Source organism: Myotis brandtii, unplaced genomic scaffold, assembly GCF_000412655.1.
Source record: "Myotis brandtii unplaced genomic scaffold, ASM41265v1 scaffold675, whole genome shotgun sequence".
NCBI lineage: Eukaryota > Metazoa > Chordata > Mammalia > Chiroptera > Vespertilionidae > Myotis > Myotis brandtii.
In genome coordinates this window covers 824735-838591 of record NW_005370635.1, presented here as the reverse complement: position 1 = coordinate 838591, position 13857 = coordinate 824735, and the positions used below count along the sequence as shown (strand labels likewise).

The 13857-nt window shown below is 38.5% G+C and overlaps 1 protein-coding gene across 11 annotated transcripts in view; it reads left to right on the top strand.

Moving 5' to 3' along the window:
* The window catches only part of KTN1 (kinectin 1 (kinesin receptor)), a 106169-nt gene that overhangs the window by 73040 nt on the left and 19272 nt on the right, over positions 1-13857 (top strand). For 8 of the 11 annotated variants that reach the window (XM_014529254.1, XM_014529253.1, XM_014529255.1 and 5 more), the window contains 4 exons: positions 3530-3620; positions 5655-5741; positions 9508-9597; positions 12668-12748. In XM_014529254.1, coding sequence (XP_014384740.1) covers positions 3530-3620; positions 5655-5741; positions 9508-9597; positions 12668-12748 — 349 coding nt within the window. The remainder of the gene's footprint in view (positions 1-3529; positions 3621-5654; positions 5742-9507; positions 9598-12667; positions 12749-13857) is intronic. The other 3 variants (XM_014529260.1, XM_014529256.1, XM_014529261.1) reach the window with 1 other exon arrangement.

The window sequence follows — 13857 nt, the reverse complement described above, 5'->3', positions numbered from 1 at the left end:
CACCACAGTATTAAAGGCAAAAGGTGGCCCAACGAAGTACTGATGGGGTGGTCATAATAATCTGGCCACTCAGTGTGTGTGTGTGTGTGTGTGTGTGTGTGTGTACGTATATATCCATCCCACATTCAAAGGCTGTTAATTTGCGTTGTTTATGCATATCTTCAGAAAAAAATCACTTCTACTGTAAACAACCTGCTTCCCTATTTATAATGGTCTGGCCCTCTAGCAACTTCAGTGTGAAATTATAGCTAATTTGCCTACAAACGTCAGGTGGTCATAATAATCTGGCCACTCAATGTATAGTAAATCATCTATTTTGCAGACCTCAATTTAACGGACTCTGGATTTAAGGGATAAAAATTTCTGGTCCATATGTCATATATGAAAATTAACACCCTATTAATTTTAAAATGTTTTTAACCAAGATTTTCGTATAATTAAATTAACAGGTATTATTTTGGTTATTAATTCACTGTTATTTTTAACAAATTGTAGCAAATAGGTCATGTGTTGGAGAAAACACTATAGTAATTTCGCCAACATAAATAAACATTACATTTCTACAACTGTAGTCTACATGTTTAAATCCAAAAGTCACCACTAATTAACAATGTTCAGCAAATGATTAGCACATGATCGCACCTCATGGCTAGCAGGAATAGATTCTGTTGTCCCGTGGCGAGACTTTTTGTAGCAGTTTTAACCCTGCAGCTGATGTTCTGACTTGTGCTAAGGCACACTCCAGCCCTGTACATTTGTTTACATGTGGTGACTGGTGAATTCATGCACTTACTAGACCTATCTATCTATATCTATACTAATAAAAGGGTAATATGCTAACTAGACCTGATGTCTTCCAGACAACCTTCCGGACGTCCTTCCGGATAAAGCCATGGTGGTGGGGCTGAGGCAGAGGCAGCTAGGGGCGATGAGGCCAGCAGGGGAGGGCAGTTAGGGGGATCAGCCAGAAGGCAGGTGAGCGGTTAGGAGCCAGCGTTCCCTGATTGCGAGAGGGATGTCCAACAGACCGGCAGTCGGACATCCCCTGAGGGGTCCCGGATTGGAGAGGGTGCAGGCCAGGCTAAGGAACAGCCCCCTGCCCCCATGTACGAATTTTGTGCACTGGGCCTCTAGTATCCTATATAATAAAAGAGAAACATGCAAATTAACTGTCCCTTTGCTACGCTCAAGCCACACCCACCAGCCAATCAGGAGTGAGCATGCAAATTAACCCACCTAAGCTGGCGGTGGCCACAGAGCTGGAGCGAGCAGGAGGCTTGGGTTGCCCCCAGTGATGGAAGAAGCCACGCTTCCCACCTGCCCTGACCGGATCTGAGCTCCACTCAAGGCTACAAAGTTTCAATTATAGAAAATAAAAAAATCCAAGAAAAAAAAAAAGAAAGAAAAAAAGGAGAGGCTGGGAGGCTGGGTTGCCAGGGGGCGTGGCCAGCCGGAAAACGGCCCTCAGCTCCTCACCCAGGCTGGCCAGGCACCCCAGCAGGACTTCCCCATCCTGAAGAGGCTCTGGGCAGCCTGAAAATGACCCTCAGCCCCTCACCCAGGCTGGCCACACCCCCATTCAGTGAGGGTCCCCGCTGGGGGCTTGGCCAGCCTGCTAACAGCCATCAGCCCCTCACCCAGGCTGGCCAGGCACCCCAGTGGGTACTCCCACCCTGAAGGGGGTGTGGCTAGTCTGAAAACAGCCCTCAGCCCCTCACCCAGGTTGGCCAGGCACCCCAGCAGGACCCCCACCCTGATCTGGGACACCCTTCAGGGCAAACCAGCCAGCCCCCACCTGTGTACCAGGCCTCTATCCTATATAATAAAAGGTAATATGCAAATTGACCCTAACAGCAGAAAGACTGGGAATGACTGGTCACTATGACACACACTGACCACCAGGGGCCAGACGCTCAATGCAGGAACTGTCTCCTGGTGGTCAGTGCGCTCCTACAGGGGGAGCTCTGCTCAGCCACAAGCCAGGCTGACGGCTGCCAGCACAGCGGTGGTGGTAGGAACCTCTCCTGCCTCCTCAGCAGCGCTAAGGATGTCCGACTGCAGCTTAGACCTGCTTCCCTCTGGCAAGTGGACATCCCCCGAGGGCTCCCGGGCTGCCAGAGGGATGTCTGACTGCCAGCTTAGGCCCAATCCCCTGGGGAGTGGGCCTAAGCCAGCAGGTGGACATCCCCTGGGGAGTCCCAGACTGCGAGAGGGCACAGGCTAAGCTGAGGGACCTCCCCGAGTGTACAAATTTTTGTGCACTGGGCCTCTAGTATATATATAAAAGGTTAAGTGACCGACCATCCATCCATCCGACTGACCGACTGACCATCTGGTACGTATGACGAGCACTGGCAATCTATATATATAAAAGTCTAAGCGACTGTTACGACTGAACAGCTGGTCAACCAGTCACTGTGACGCACACTGATCACCAGGGGGCAGACACTCAAAGCAGGAGCTTCCCCTAACCTCCCACAGCCAACCTCCCACGGCCCCTCCCCCTGACTGGCCAACCTCCTGCAGTCCCTCACACTGGCTGGCCAACCTCCTGGGGTCCTTCCCCCTGGCTGGCCGGCCCCCCTATAGGCCTCGATCGCCAGCCGGGCCAAGGGACCCCACCTGTGCACGAATTCATGCACCTAGACTCTATTTTAACAGTAAACGTTGACTTGTACATGTGCGATACATGTAAAGCTCTTGCTGGCACCAATTGCACGTGTATTTTTCGATCTGTCATTGTCAATTGTGAATTTGGTGGTGGTTGTTGACATTTAATGTGAACCATATAGCGATTTATTCATCGACTACTGACTGACCAACCGACACATATGTGCACTGGCAATTTAAAAATAAACGTTGACTCGTGCATGTGCAATACTTAAGCTCTTGCAGGTGTCAATTGCACTCGTTTTAATTTTATAATACTATATTATATATACTATTTTGACATGTAATTTTTTGCAGTAACGTAATTACCGCATGATTCTTCTAATTAATTTTCTTTCAATGTGCACGAATCCGTGCACTGGGCCATTAGTTCACTATAAAATTAAAATTAGAGTAGCACATATAGAAAACTTTTCTGTGAAATTAAACTCTTCTTATATACTTAATTGTATCTAATTACACAAATGTATCTACATAAGTAAAAACAGGTAAACTAACTAATTTGTCACTTTTTAACATACACACTATGGACTTTGGGCTTTAACAAACACCCTTGAATTATTGAGATTTTACTGCTACTTCATTAACCTACATAAAAATAGAGATAACTACAAGTACAGCAGTTTATGTATTCATGAACTATTTCTTAGGGGATTATTTCACTTTAACACAAATGTCAGCATGTAATAGTGTAAAAATTTATTCATAGATAGGCTTTCTATGGTAATTAAGAATTTGCCTATTAAGTTAATGCATTTTTTTAAAGCATCATTTACCTGAAGTTTTTATTTTCTAGTAACAAATATTTTATTTATTGTTTACCCAAAATATTGCTGTGTGTATTCATGTTCTGGTTTAGAATTTCAGAAAGAGATAAAGAAATCACTGGTCTCCGGAATGAGATGGATACTTTGAAGGATGCTGTGGAACACCAGAGGAAGAAAAACAATGTAAGCAAATCTTGATCAGAACAAAGCTTTTCTTTTTATTTGTTCACTGAAATATCATGCTTCAGAATTTTTTCAAATCTACTTTTACTTGAGATACTTTTCTTAGTCTTTTTAAGTACTATTTTGTGGATAGCTTTTTTGGGGAGAAGTATTGGGCTAATTTTATTGGAGAACAGATGTTTTAAAATGAATAAATGAAAAAACCAATTTGTACACTTCTGAATATTATTTAAAATGTTGAAGCTATGATTATTACAGCTTCTGATTAAAAATATTTTTAAATTAAAATGCAGTTTACTTTTTGTTAAATTTTTATTTGAGAAAATTAGTTTTTCAAGTTCAACATTTTAAAATTAAAGCTATTTCCTCTTATTTTGATTGGGCTAGCTTCTTTGTAAACTAAAAGTAATGCCAGTATTCAAACCAAGTAATTTTAATAATAACTGTCTTTCAAAGTCTTCTGGAATTTTCCTTTTTTAACTGAGATAGTTCAAATTTTGGGAATTAATAAGCATGTTATAGAGGTCTCTCAGGACCTGAATACTTTTATGCTAAAATGGGAAGGGATAATGCCCTCAGAAATATAAATCCTGATACTTTTATTAAATAGATAAAGAGTGAATTAAGATGACTTTTTTAACTTCTCTTTGACCAGAGGTGACACCTATGAGAATACAAATATTTTTGGCAGAGAAGGAATTTTTGCACACAAAAGTATGATTGCTAAGTCTTAAGCAAGGTTACAAATGTTATTGAAATCTAAGGGGCTATTGATAGCAAATCGATATGTGTTTTCTAATGAAAGTAAAAATTTTCAAAGTTTGCATTAATTTGTTAATTTAACAAGTTGAAATGTTCCTGCACCCCTGAGTTTGTCAAAATTAGGTATGTGAATTGCCCTTGTGTGTTTGTGTAATGTTACTAACAGCATTGCTTGGCCACAAAACCTGAGTTGAATTTGCCACTATACTGCTAACATCCTAACTGTGTAGGGTATAGTAAATGTCATTCTAATGCAGCAGTGCTGGAGGCATTGATGTGTGAGAAAAGTCAGGACACTGGAGGCAAGCAGATTACTAGTTCTGCCACTTCATTTGCAATGTTCACTTGACCAAATTCCTTAACCTACCTGAGCTGTGGATTCCCTGTCAATGCAATGGGAATAAATACCTCTTAGGGTTGTGAGAATTAATGAGAATTTGTGTGAAGCACTAAGTGCAGTGTTGGGTACATAAGTAAGCATTCAATAAATGGTGATTATTGGCTTTTTATTTTTTGTTTTTTTATCTGTTTCGATTTCTGAATTTGAACAAAGACTGACATATAGCAGATTGTCCTTTTTTGTATTTGCTAATAAAATGCTGTGAAGTAGGTCTTTCAGAGTTCAGTTTCCAATGACCTCTGTTTCTCTTCTAAGAGAATGTGTTTTATAGTCTTCCTGTCTCCTGGTTTGCCTGGATTGAGTAGCTCATACAGTTCATGTCAGGTTGCTTTATGGCATATATATTTGACCATGCCAAGAAAGATACAGAAGCACAGTGAGTCACTATGTCATTCCTAGGTAGACTTGAAATATGTTAATTAAATTCAACATATTTAGAGAAAAAAATGATAGGCTGCAGTGGAATGTCCCATGAGTGATTGTGGGCCTTGTTTAAAAATCAAGCTTTTAGCAATTCTTACGTATTTGCTCTGTCCTTAATCCTTTAATTTTCGGCGTACCTAAAATCATATTTGTAATCTTGGTATGTGTGTTTACTTTTAAATGCTTTCTTCTTTGTCACATGTGCACAGTAATTTCTTTAAAGCTGGCATATTTGACATATATACTAAAACATGCGAAGTGGGCATCTTTGTTTTCTCATTCAAATTTCTAAACATTGCTTTTTATTTTTTTGCTAATGTACATATTTTTCCATTGAAATAATTTTGCAGTAACCAGCATTTAAATGCAGTGCAAAATACTGATGAAGTAAAAAGCAAAAATCTTTCAATAATGGATAAACTGAAATCATTCTTTCTAAAAATGATTAGGACCTTCGGGAGAAAAACTGGGAAGCAATGGAAGCATTGGCATCAACTGAAAAAATGCTGCAGGACAAAGTGAACAAGACTTCCAAGGTTGTAATGCTAACTCCTAGAAACAATCTGCTGAACAGAGAAAATCTGCAGCTTGTCTTAAAGTCAGACTAAAGCATTTAATTATACTGCAATTTAAATATATAATCTCCTTATCCATCCACATTTATCATCTCTGCCATCTCTGCTTTTTTCATCTACTCCTTGAAGCTTTAATTTTGGGCTTGCTAGTTTGTTAGGATTACCTGATTGTTTGAGCTTTGGTGATTACTGCTTTAAGCTGAAGAGTCTCAGGAAACCTATACCTCCCATGTAAGCTCTTGTGAGACAGTGTGTGCCTCTTGGGTTAGTAAGAAAACTTCAATGAAAACTCAGCCAAAAAAACTAACTGAATTAATAAACACATTTGGATAACTAGATGTACCTACAATGCACAGTGAACTTTCCTAGGTTCTTTGGGGCACACCAAGACAACTCAAAGTGGAAAATAATAAGTCTTAAGAAGTGCAGGGAAGGGATCACTTCTTGGTATATTATTGGGAATGGTTCCTTAAAAGAGGTGGAATTAAAATTAAACTTTACCTTTTGAAGTGGCTGGATAGTAATCATGTATTATATTCAGTATGGAATGTTACTATAAGGGATAATTCCCTTGACCAGAGAATGTACAGTACTCTTGAAGAATATCTCTCCCTGTCTTCAACATGATAAAAGGTATTATTCTTAAGTTCAAGTTCCATGGGTTTAAAGATTTCTAATGAATTATAATTAAGAAGTTGTTTTTAAAGATTGAGAGAAATGAATGTGCCAGTTCAGTCGGGCATTTTGAAAATTTTTACCAAGAATGCATGTGGAACAGAAATATTGAATTTTATAGATGGGTTAATAAAGCTCATTAATTATGTGATTCAGTTCAGCATACTATAAGTATTTTGTGTGCCAAGGAAATCTGTTGAATGTTAAATGTAAGTCTTAGTGACATTTGAAGGACTTTTTTTAGTAGAGTTTTTATAAATTTTTAAATCAAGTATATATTTATAGTTATAGTTCCTTTAGTGTAATGGAAATTTACCTAAACTTGAGACTGCTGGCAGATATTGGGCCCAGAGAAATCTAGGCCAGGGAATAGAAAAATCTAGGCCAGGGAATAGAAAAATCTAGGCCAGGGAGGACATTGTTTCATTGTGAGTGGTTGTAGTCAGTTCTATCAGTAATGGGGGTGGTTGTTTGTTTGTCACTGTTAAGAACTACCTTTTAGCTTTTGTTTTGGTAATGAGACTGGGTGTCTACAAAGTACTAATCCTATCCTATATAATAAAACCCTAATATGTGAATCGACCGAATGGTGGAACAACCTGTGGAACAACCAGTCGCTGTGACACGCACTGACCACCAGGGGGCAGACGCTAAATGCGGGAGCTGCCCCGGGCTCATGGCTGGCGAGTGCAGTGGTGGTGGCGGGAGCCTCTCCCGCCTCTGTGGTAGTGCTAAGGAGCAGCGAGCCCGGCTTCTGGCTGGTGAGCGCAGCGGTGGCAGGAGCCTTTCCCACCTCTCCTGCAGGCGGGTGGTAAGGAGCGAGGGCTCCCGGACTGTGGCCTCTCCCGCCTCTGTGGCAGTGCTAAGGAGCAGCGAACCCGGCTTCTGGCTGGTGAGCGCAGCAGCGGTGGCAGGAGCCTTTCCCACCTCTGCTGCAGGCGGGTGGTAAGGAGCGAGGGGTCCCGGACTGTAAGAACCCCAGACTGCGAGAGGAATGTCTGACTGCCAGCAGACGGACATCCCCCAAGGGGTCCTGGACTGTGAGAGGGCACAGGCTGGGCTTAGGGACACCCCTCAACCTCCAGTGCACGAATTTCATGCACCAGGCCTCTAGTTTCTTAATAATCCTGCAAGAAGTTATATGCTACCTGTCATAGGCATTCTGGCATGTTATGATTCCAAAAGAAAGCCAGAGTTTATCCATGTTTCATCATGTGCTTGATGATGAGTATAAGAATTTATCCACATTTCCAAACTCACCACCAAGTGTACGATGGCTTCTTGCATAGCTAATAATCAACAGAGAATAGAATTTACAGTCTTTCTCTATTTTAATGGAATCTAGTCCTCAGATAGCATAGGTGTAAAGTGATATTGATTGACCCAGAACCTCAAGTTGTGCTGTAAGGAGTATATATTCTTAGGAGCTACTATAAATGTTAGATTCACATGGAAGATACTTTATATGTATTACTTAGACAAAGATAGTAAGGAAATTATAATGATTACTTTCAATTATTGGATATTTTCCAGGTGTTACAGAGGAATGGAAACATTTTAGCTAAAATTAGTACAGACTAAAAGTAACTTCTCTTCTTTGTGCCGCTTGGTTAAAAGTTAAACACTTACTTTCTTTAGATTCATTTTTCCTTGGAAAGTTAAAAAGATTCTGCTCCACAGTGTATCTTTTCCTGGGTGATTTTCTTTAGCGATTGCTCTATCATTTCTATGGTCAGATGTTAAAAATTCAGAGACCTCTTAATTGTCTCTGAATTGGCAGTTAAATATTTTCCTTGAATAAGTATACCTTATTCTATGCAGCCAGGTGGGTATATTCCTGAAAAAATAGTCGAATTTATTGAATTATTTAAAATTCTCCCTTAAAACATATTTTTAAAATCCTCCACTAACCCAGAATATAGTAATAACTTTTTGTGTGTAGAGAATATGATTAATCTCTAGCTTTTTATTGTGTGACTTTAGATTTTCTTAAATTGAAGTGTGTGCATCTTAAATCTGTAATAAATTTCAAATCACATTTAAATGATGGTGGGGGGATTGAGTTGAGAGCTTGCTAACTTGCTTGTATTTCTGTCACCTGTTGAACTTCACAAGTGTTTTGAGATGATTTTCTTGGCTTGGTTTTAGATGTGCATTTTTATAGCTCTCAGATATCTTTTATATCTTGTACAGATAGTTTTATTATTAGATTTTTATTTTGTGTGTGATCAAGCCATTACCCTAATTTTGACAAACTGTGTTTTTGAGTTAATTGATATTCATTAGGTTTGGATTTAAATTCACCAAATTTAGACATGCATTTGTAATACTGAACTTTAAATTTACAGTGGACAGAGTCCATACAAAAGTGTCAGAATTAGTCTTCTTGATACTTGGCATTGGTGAAGTAATATGACATCAGTTTTTCCTCCTTCTCTTCTTCCCATATGTACCACCCATCAAATTTTGATTTATTTATTTTTTTGCCTTGTTTAGAATAGGTATTTTTACCTGATCTTAAAGGTGGAAATATGAAAGTTGGCATTTTAATCCCCTGGCGTTATAGTCCATCGGTGATGCATTTTTGTGTGGAGATTTGTCAAGGCAGTAAGCCTCAGTCAGTTATGTTGCCCAGATGCCTACTTTTTGCATGTAGTTTGTTATATTTCTAGGTTTCTTTTGTAAATGCAGTTTAAAATTTTAGCTGCGGGAAGTGTATTTTGTTTTTTGGGTTTTACTTGCTTTTTTGAAGTGTTCCTAGAGGGGCAAATAACTTGATTTCTAATGACAAGGAAAATGTCCATATTGTTAGATATTGCCTTGGCTTGATTAATATAAGACGTTATTTGTTATTTAGGGTGCTTTAGAGATTTGCAGATTTTTATGGAAGCCATTTTGACATTTCAAAATGGGGAAAATTTGACATTTGTCAATATTGACATGAATTTTTAAGAAATACTTTCACTTTTTCCTCCTTTAGAACTTAAAAGACTGTAGCTTTTTTTTTTTTAATTCTAAAAACTTGTAAGTTTGATTTGAACTTCTGCTTTAGGAAAGACAACAACATTTGGAAGCTGTTGAGTTGGAAGCTAAAGAAGTTCTCAAAAAATTATTTCCAAAGGTGTCTGTTCCTTCAAATTTGGTAAGATTAATTTATTATTTTGTAAAACATGACATCTTTATCACTATTCAAGAAAGTTGTGAATAAGCAGCATTTGCACTCTGCACTTGTTTTCGATAGTGCACCAATTCCTTATTCTTTTCCATTGTCAACCTAGGGTGCTTCTAAGTAATGAAGATCAGTTACTTGATTCAAAACTCATTCCTGTTTATTCAGCTGATATTTTTGTTGTATTCTATAAAATTGAAATAGGAGACATATATTTAGAAGGTCATAAACATATTTGGGACAAAATGATTTCTTAATAGTTAACCAGCCAATAATGTTCTTAATGGCTTTATTCAAAATAGAATTTAATTTTAAGTGATTGCTTCCTAGTGTTAGGAACATTTAATTTTTTTAATTAAAGGTATTTAATACTATGAGACAAGCTCTTTAGTTCAAAATGCAAGATTTTGGTCATCTGTTAAGGTTTTCAAGTAACAGTCTTGAAGATTATATAGAACAACTTTCTTTACTTGAGGCTGTGTGTGTTTTAAGTGGGAGAGAAAAGTTGCTTTGATTCATATAATTAATGCAGTGGATATTTGAGGCCAGAGAAAGCTAGTGAATGCATGTAGTTTCCTAAATGTTGGTGTATATATTTTTATTTATTTATTTTAATGGAGAATTGTATACATATTCCGAAGTAGAATAGTATAATGAACCTAATATACCCAGTATACCACTTCAACAATTAATAGTATGCAGCATGAATTGGTAATACATAGCATCTTGTTTTTCCTCCAGTTCTGCACTTCCTAGATTGTTTTGAAGGAAGTCAAACATAAGAGCATCTCATCTATAAATATTTCCGTATACATATGTATAAAAGATAAGGATTCCTTAAAATAAAACTATGACATTTTTAAAAATCCTTAATTTCATACATTTAGTACATTTTTCTAGTTTGTCATACCAATTATCTATTTTAATAAAATAATAACTACTTATTGTAGTGTGTGTTAGTCAGGACCCAAGTAAGGGTCAACAATGTGATTTGTTTAAGATGTCTCTTAGATTTTTTTTATTGCATGGGTTCCCTTCTATTTGTTAGCAATCCCTACCCTTTAAAAAACACACACACCACAAAACCTATGTTTTATATGTAGTTACCCTGTTTGGATGTAGCTGACTGAATCCCTGGAGTCAGTATGTTCCTCTGTCCTTTGTGTATGCATAAATTGGTCGTCAGTAGAGGCCTGATTAGATTCAGGCTCAACACTTTGGGAGTAGGAGCAAGACGACTGCATAGGCAGTGTGGTGCACTTCATCAGCATAGGAGAGATGTAAACTATATGACCTAGAGCAGTGATGGAGAACCTATGACATGCGTGTCAGAGGTGACACGCAAACTCATTTTTTTGGTTGATTTTTCTTTGTTAAATGGCATTTAAATATATAAAATAAATATCAAAAATATAAATCTTTTTTATACTATGGTTGCAAATATCAAAAAATTTCTATATGTGACACGGCACCAGAGTTAAGATAAGGTTTTTCAAAATGCTGACACGCCGAGCTCAAAAGGTTCGCCATCACTGAACTAGAGGGAGGGTTACAAATTTTAAACAACTAAATCAGTTTTTCAGCTGACGTTTATTTATATTAAATACCAGTATTTGAAGCGAAGTAGGATTTTAATAGTATCCACTTAGTCTTGGTTCAAATTTATAATGTGAAAATGTGAATGTTTTCTTTTTAAGGAGAGGCTTTTTTTTTTACTTATTTGTGCTTTGGGGGTATTATTTTATTGTACTATGGGGTGATCTCACATCCAGTTTTTCTTCATTTTTTTGTTCTGATTTGATAGACTATGGAGAATCCTTATTCAGCATGTAAATGAAGCTTTAAATTACAGCAGTTAATAGAAATTTCATTTGTGTTCTTTTTTTCTTAGAATAAACTAAACCAAAGACTTAAAAGAGGATTAAGAGGAAATTTGATTTAAAGTATCTAACAAATAAATACTCTATCAAAGTATAAAATTTAGATAAGAAGCATCCAAAATGTAGAATAAATTGTTCTAAAATTTAGAATAATGACTAAAACTATAAGACTTAAGTTTATATATATATTTTTTATTTTTAGAGGACATTTATTAAAGCTGGGGACAGTGAAACAAGGGAGGGACAAGGTGGAAAATGAGCCTAGGCTGGGCTGCTTTGGCTTGCTGAGAAGTTGGGGAATAGGGGGCTTTGGGGACAGTCAGGGGATTAGCCTGGGATGAACTGCTGCTGCCCATTGCTCCCTGGTTGTAAGCCCTGTGGGTCCCTTAGAGTTTAGGAGATGCATGCCTGTGGGGAGAGAAGAGGAAGAAAGGAAAGGCGTGGGCATGCTCCTTGGAGGGAGAGCATGCGCCCATAGGTATGTTTTTAGTGTTTATTTTCAAGGTTTGGTTATGTAAAATTTTTTAAAAAATCCTCACCCAAGGATATGTTTTTTATTCTTTTAGAGAGAGAGAGAAACGTCAGTGTGAGATGAAAACATTGATTGGTTGCCTCATACTCGCCTTGATGGGGATCAAACCTGAAACCTAGGTATGTGCCCTGACCAGGAATCGAACCCTCAACCTTTTGGTGTACAGGATGATGCTTTGGCCAGCTGTGCCTTCTGCCCAGGGTGGTTATATACAATTTATACATTATATTCTTCTTTGAAATTTCCAGAGGGCTGGTGTTTGTCTATGTAGTTTTCCTAAAAAAAAAAAAATGTTTTTATTGTATTTAGAAAGAGAGGAAGGGAGAGAGGCGGAGGGAAGGAGAGAGAGAGAGAGAGAGGGGAGAGAGAGAGAGAGAGAGAGAGAGCGAGCGGTGTGTGAGGGAGAAACATTGATCAGTTGCCTCCCACACACAACTTAGGCCTGTGCCCTGACCAGGAATCAACCAGCTACTTTTCAGTGCACAGGACAACACTCACCCAACTGAGCCACACTGGCCAGGGCTATGTAGTTTTCTTTTACAGTATAATATAAATTAGTTATTTAAAAATTTTTACCCATTTTATATATATATTTTTGGATATTGTTTATTTTTACTTTTCTTCTCCACAGAATTATAGCGAATGGTTGCGTGGATTTGAAAAGAAGGCAAAAGAATGTATGACTGGAACTTCTGGTTCAGAGGAGGTTAAGGTTAGTTTAAGAAGTGAAATATCTATGTTTTAACCAAAAAAAGAATTAAATCAGAATTTTTCTTTATGAGCTTGGGAAAGATAAAAGATATATAGTATGAATAGGCTAATGACTTTTTTTGTTGTTGTTAATCCTCACCTGAGGCTATTTTCCCCCTTGATTTTGAGAGGATGGAAGGAAGGAAGGGAAAGAGAGAGAGAAAAAAAACACATCAATGTGAGAGAGATACAGGGATTGGTTGCCTCCCTTACTCGCCCCTACCCTGACCAGGGATGAGATCCACAACCCAGGTACGTGCCCTTGATTGAGAATCCAACCGGAGACCCTTCAGTGGGCGGGCTGTCACTCTAACCAATTGGTTACACCAGCCAGGGCAAAATAACGATGTTTTGAGAAAGTATAAGGTGATTTCATTTTGTGTAAATTTTGGTAAAAATGCTATAAGTCTTCCATGCATTTGATTTGTATACAAAGTTAATGTTTGCCATTTCTTTAACTGTACAACTCAGTTCTAAAACTGAATATTTATCTCTTACTCTCTTTTTAGCCTGAATTTAAAAAGTAAAGCTCAGTTGAGGTAGGTAGGTAGAAACTGACTGGTTTGCTAAAGCAACTCCAGATACATCGTTAGAAGTGTTCAGAACCTAGATGTGTTTTTATCCTTGCCTACTGAAATTTAGGGATTAACTTTTCTTTGTATGTCAAGTGACATGATTAAAAATCATTTTTCCCATGTGTGTAGCCTAGGTATTATGACTTTACTTCACATGTGGATTTGCTTTGATTTTACCATCCTGCTAGAGAGTGATGAGCCTATCTATACTAATAAAAGGGTAATATGCTAATTAGACTGGGAGACCAGACATCTTCCAATGGTCTGACTTCCTTCCAGACAAAGCCACGATGGTGGGGGCCGAGGCAGAGGCAGTTAGGGGCCATAAGGCCAGCAGGGGAGAGCAGTTGGGAGCCATCAGGCCGGCAGGGGAGCGGTTAGGTGGCCATCGAGCCAATAGGCAGGCAAGCGGTTAGGAGCCAGCGGTCCTGGATTATGAGAGGGATGTATCCCAAGGGGTCCCGGATTGGAGAGGGTGCAGGCTGGGCTGAGGGAC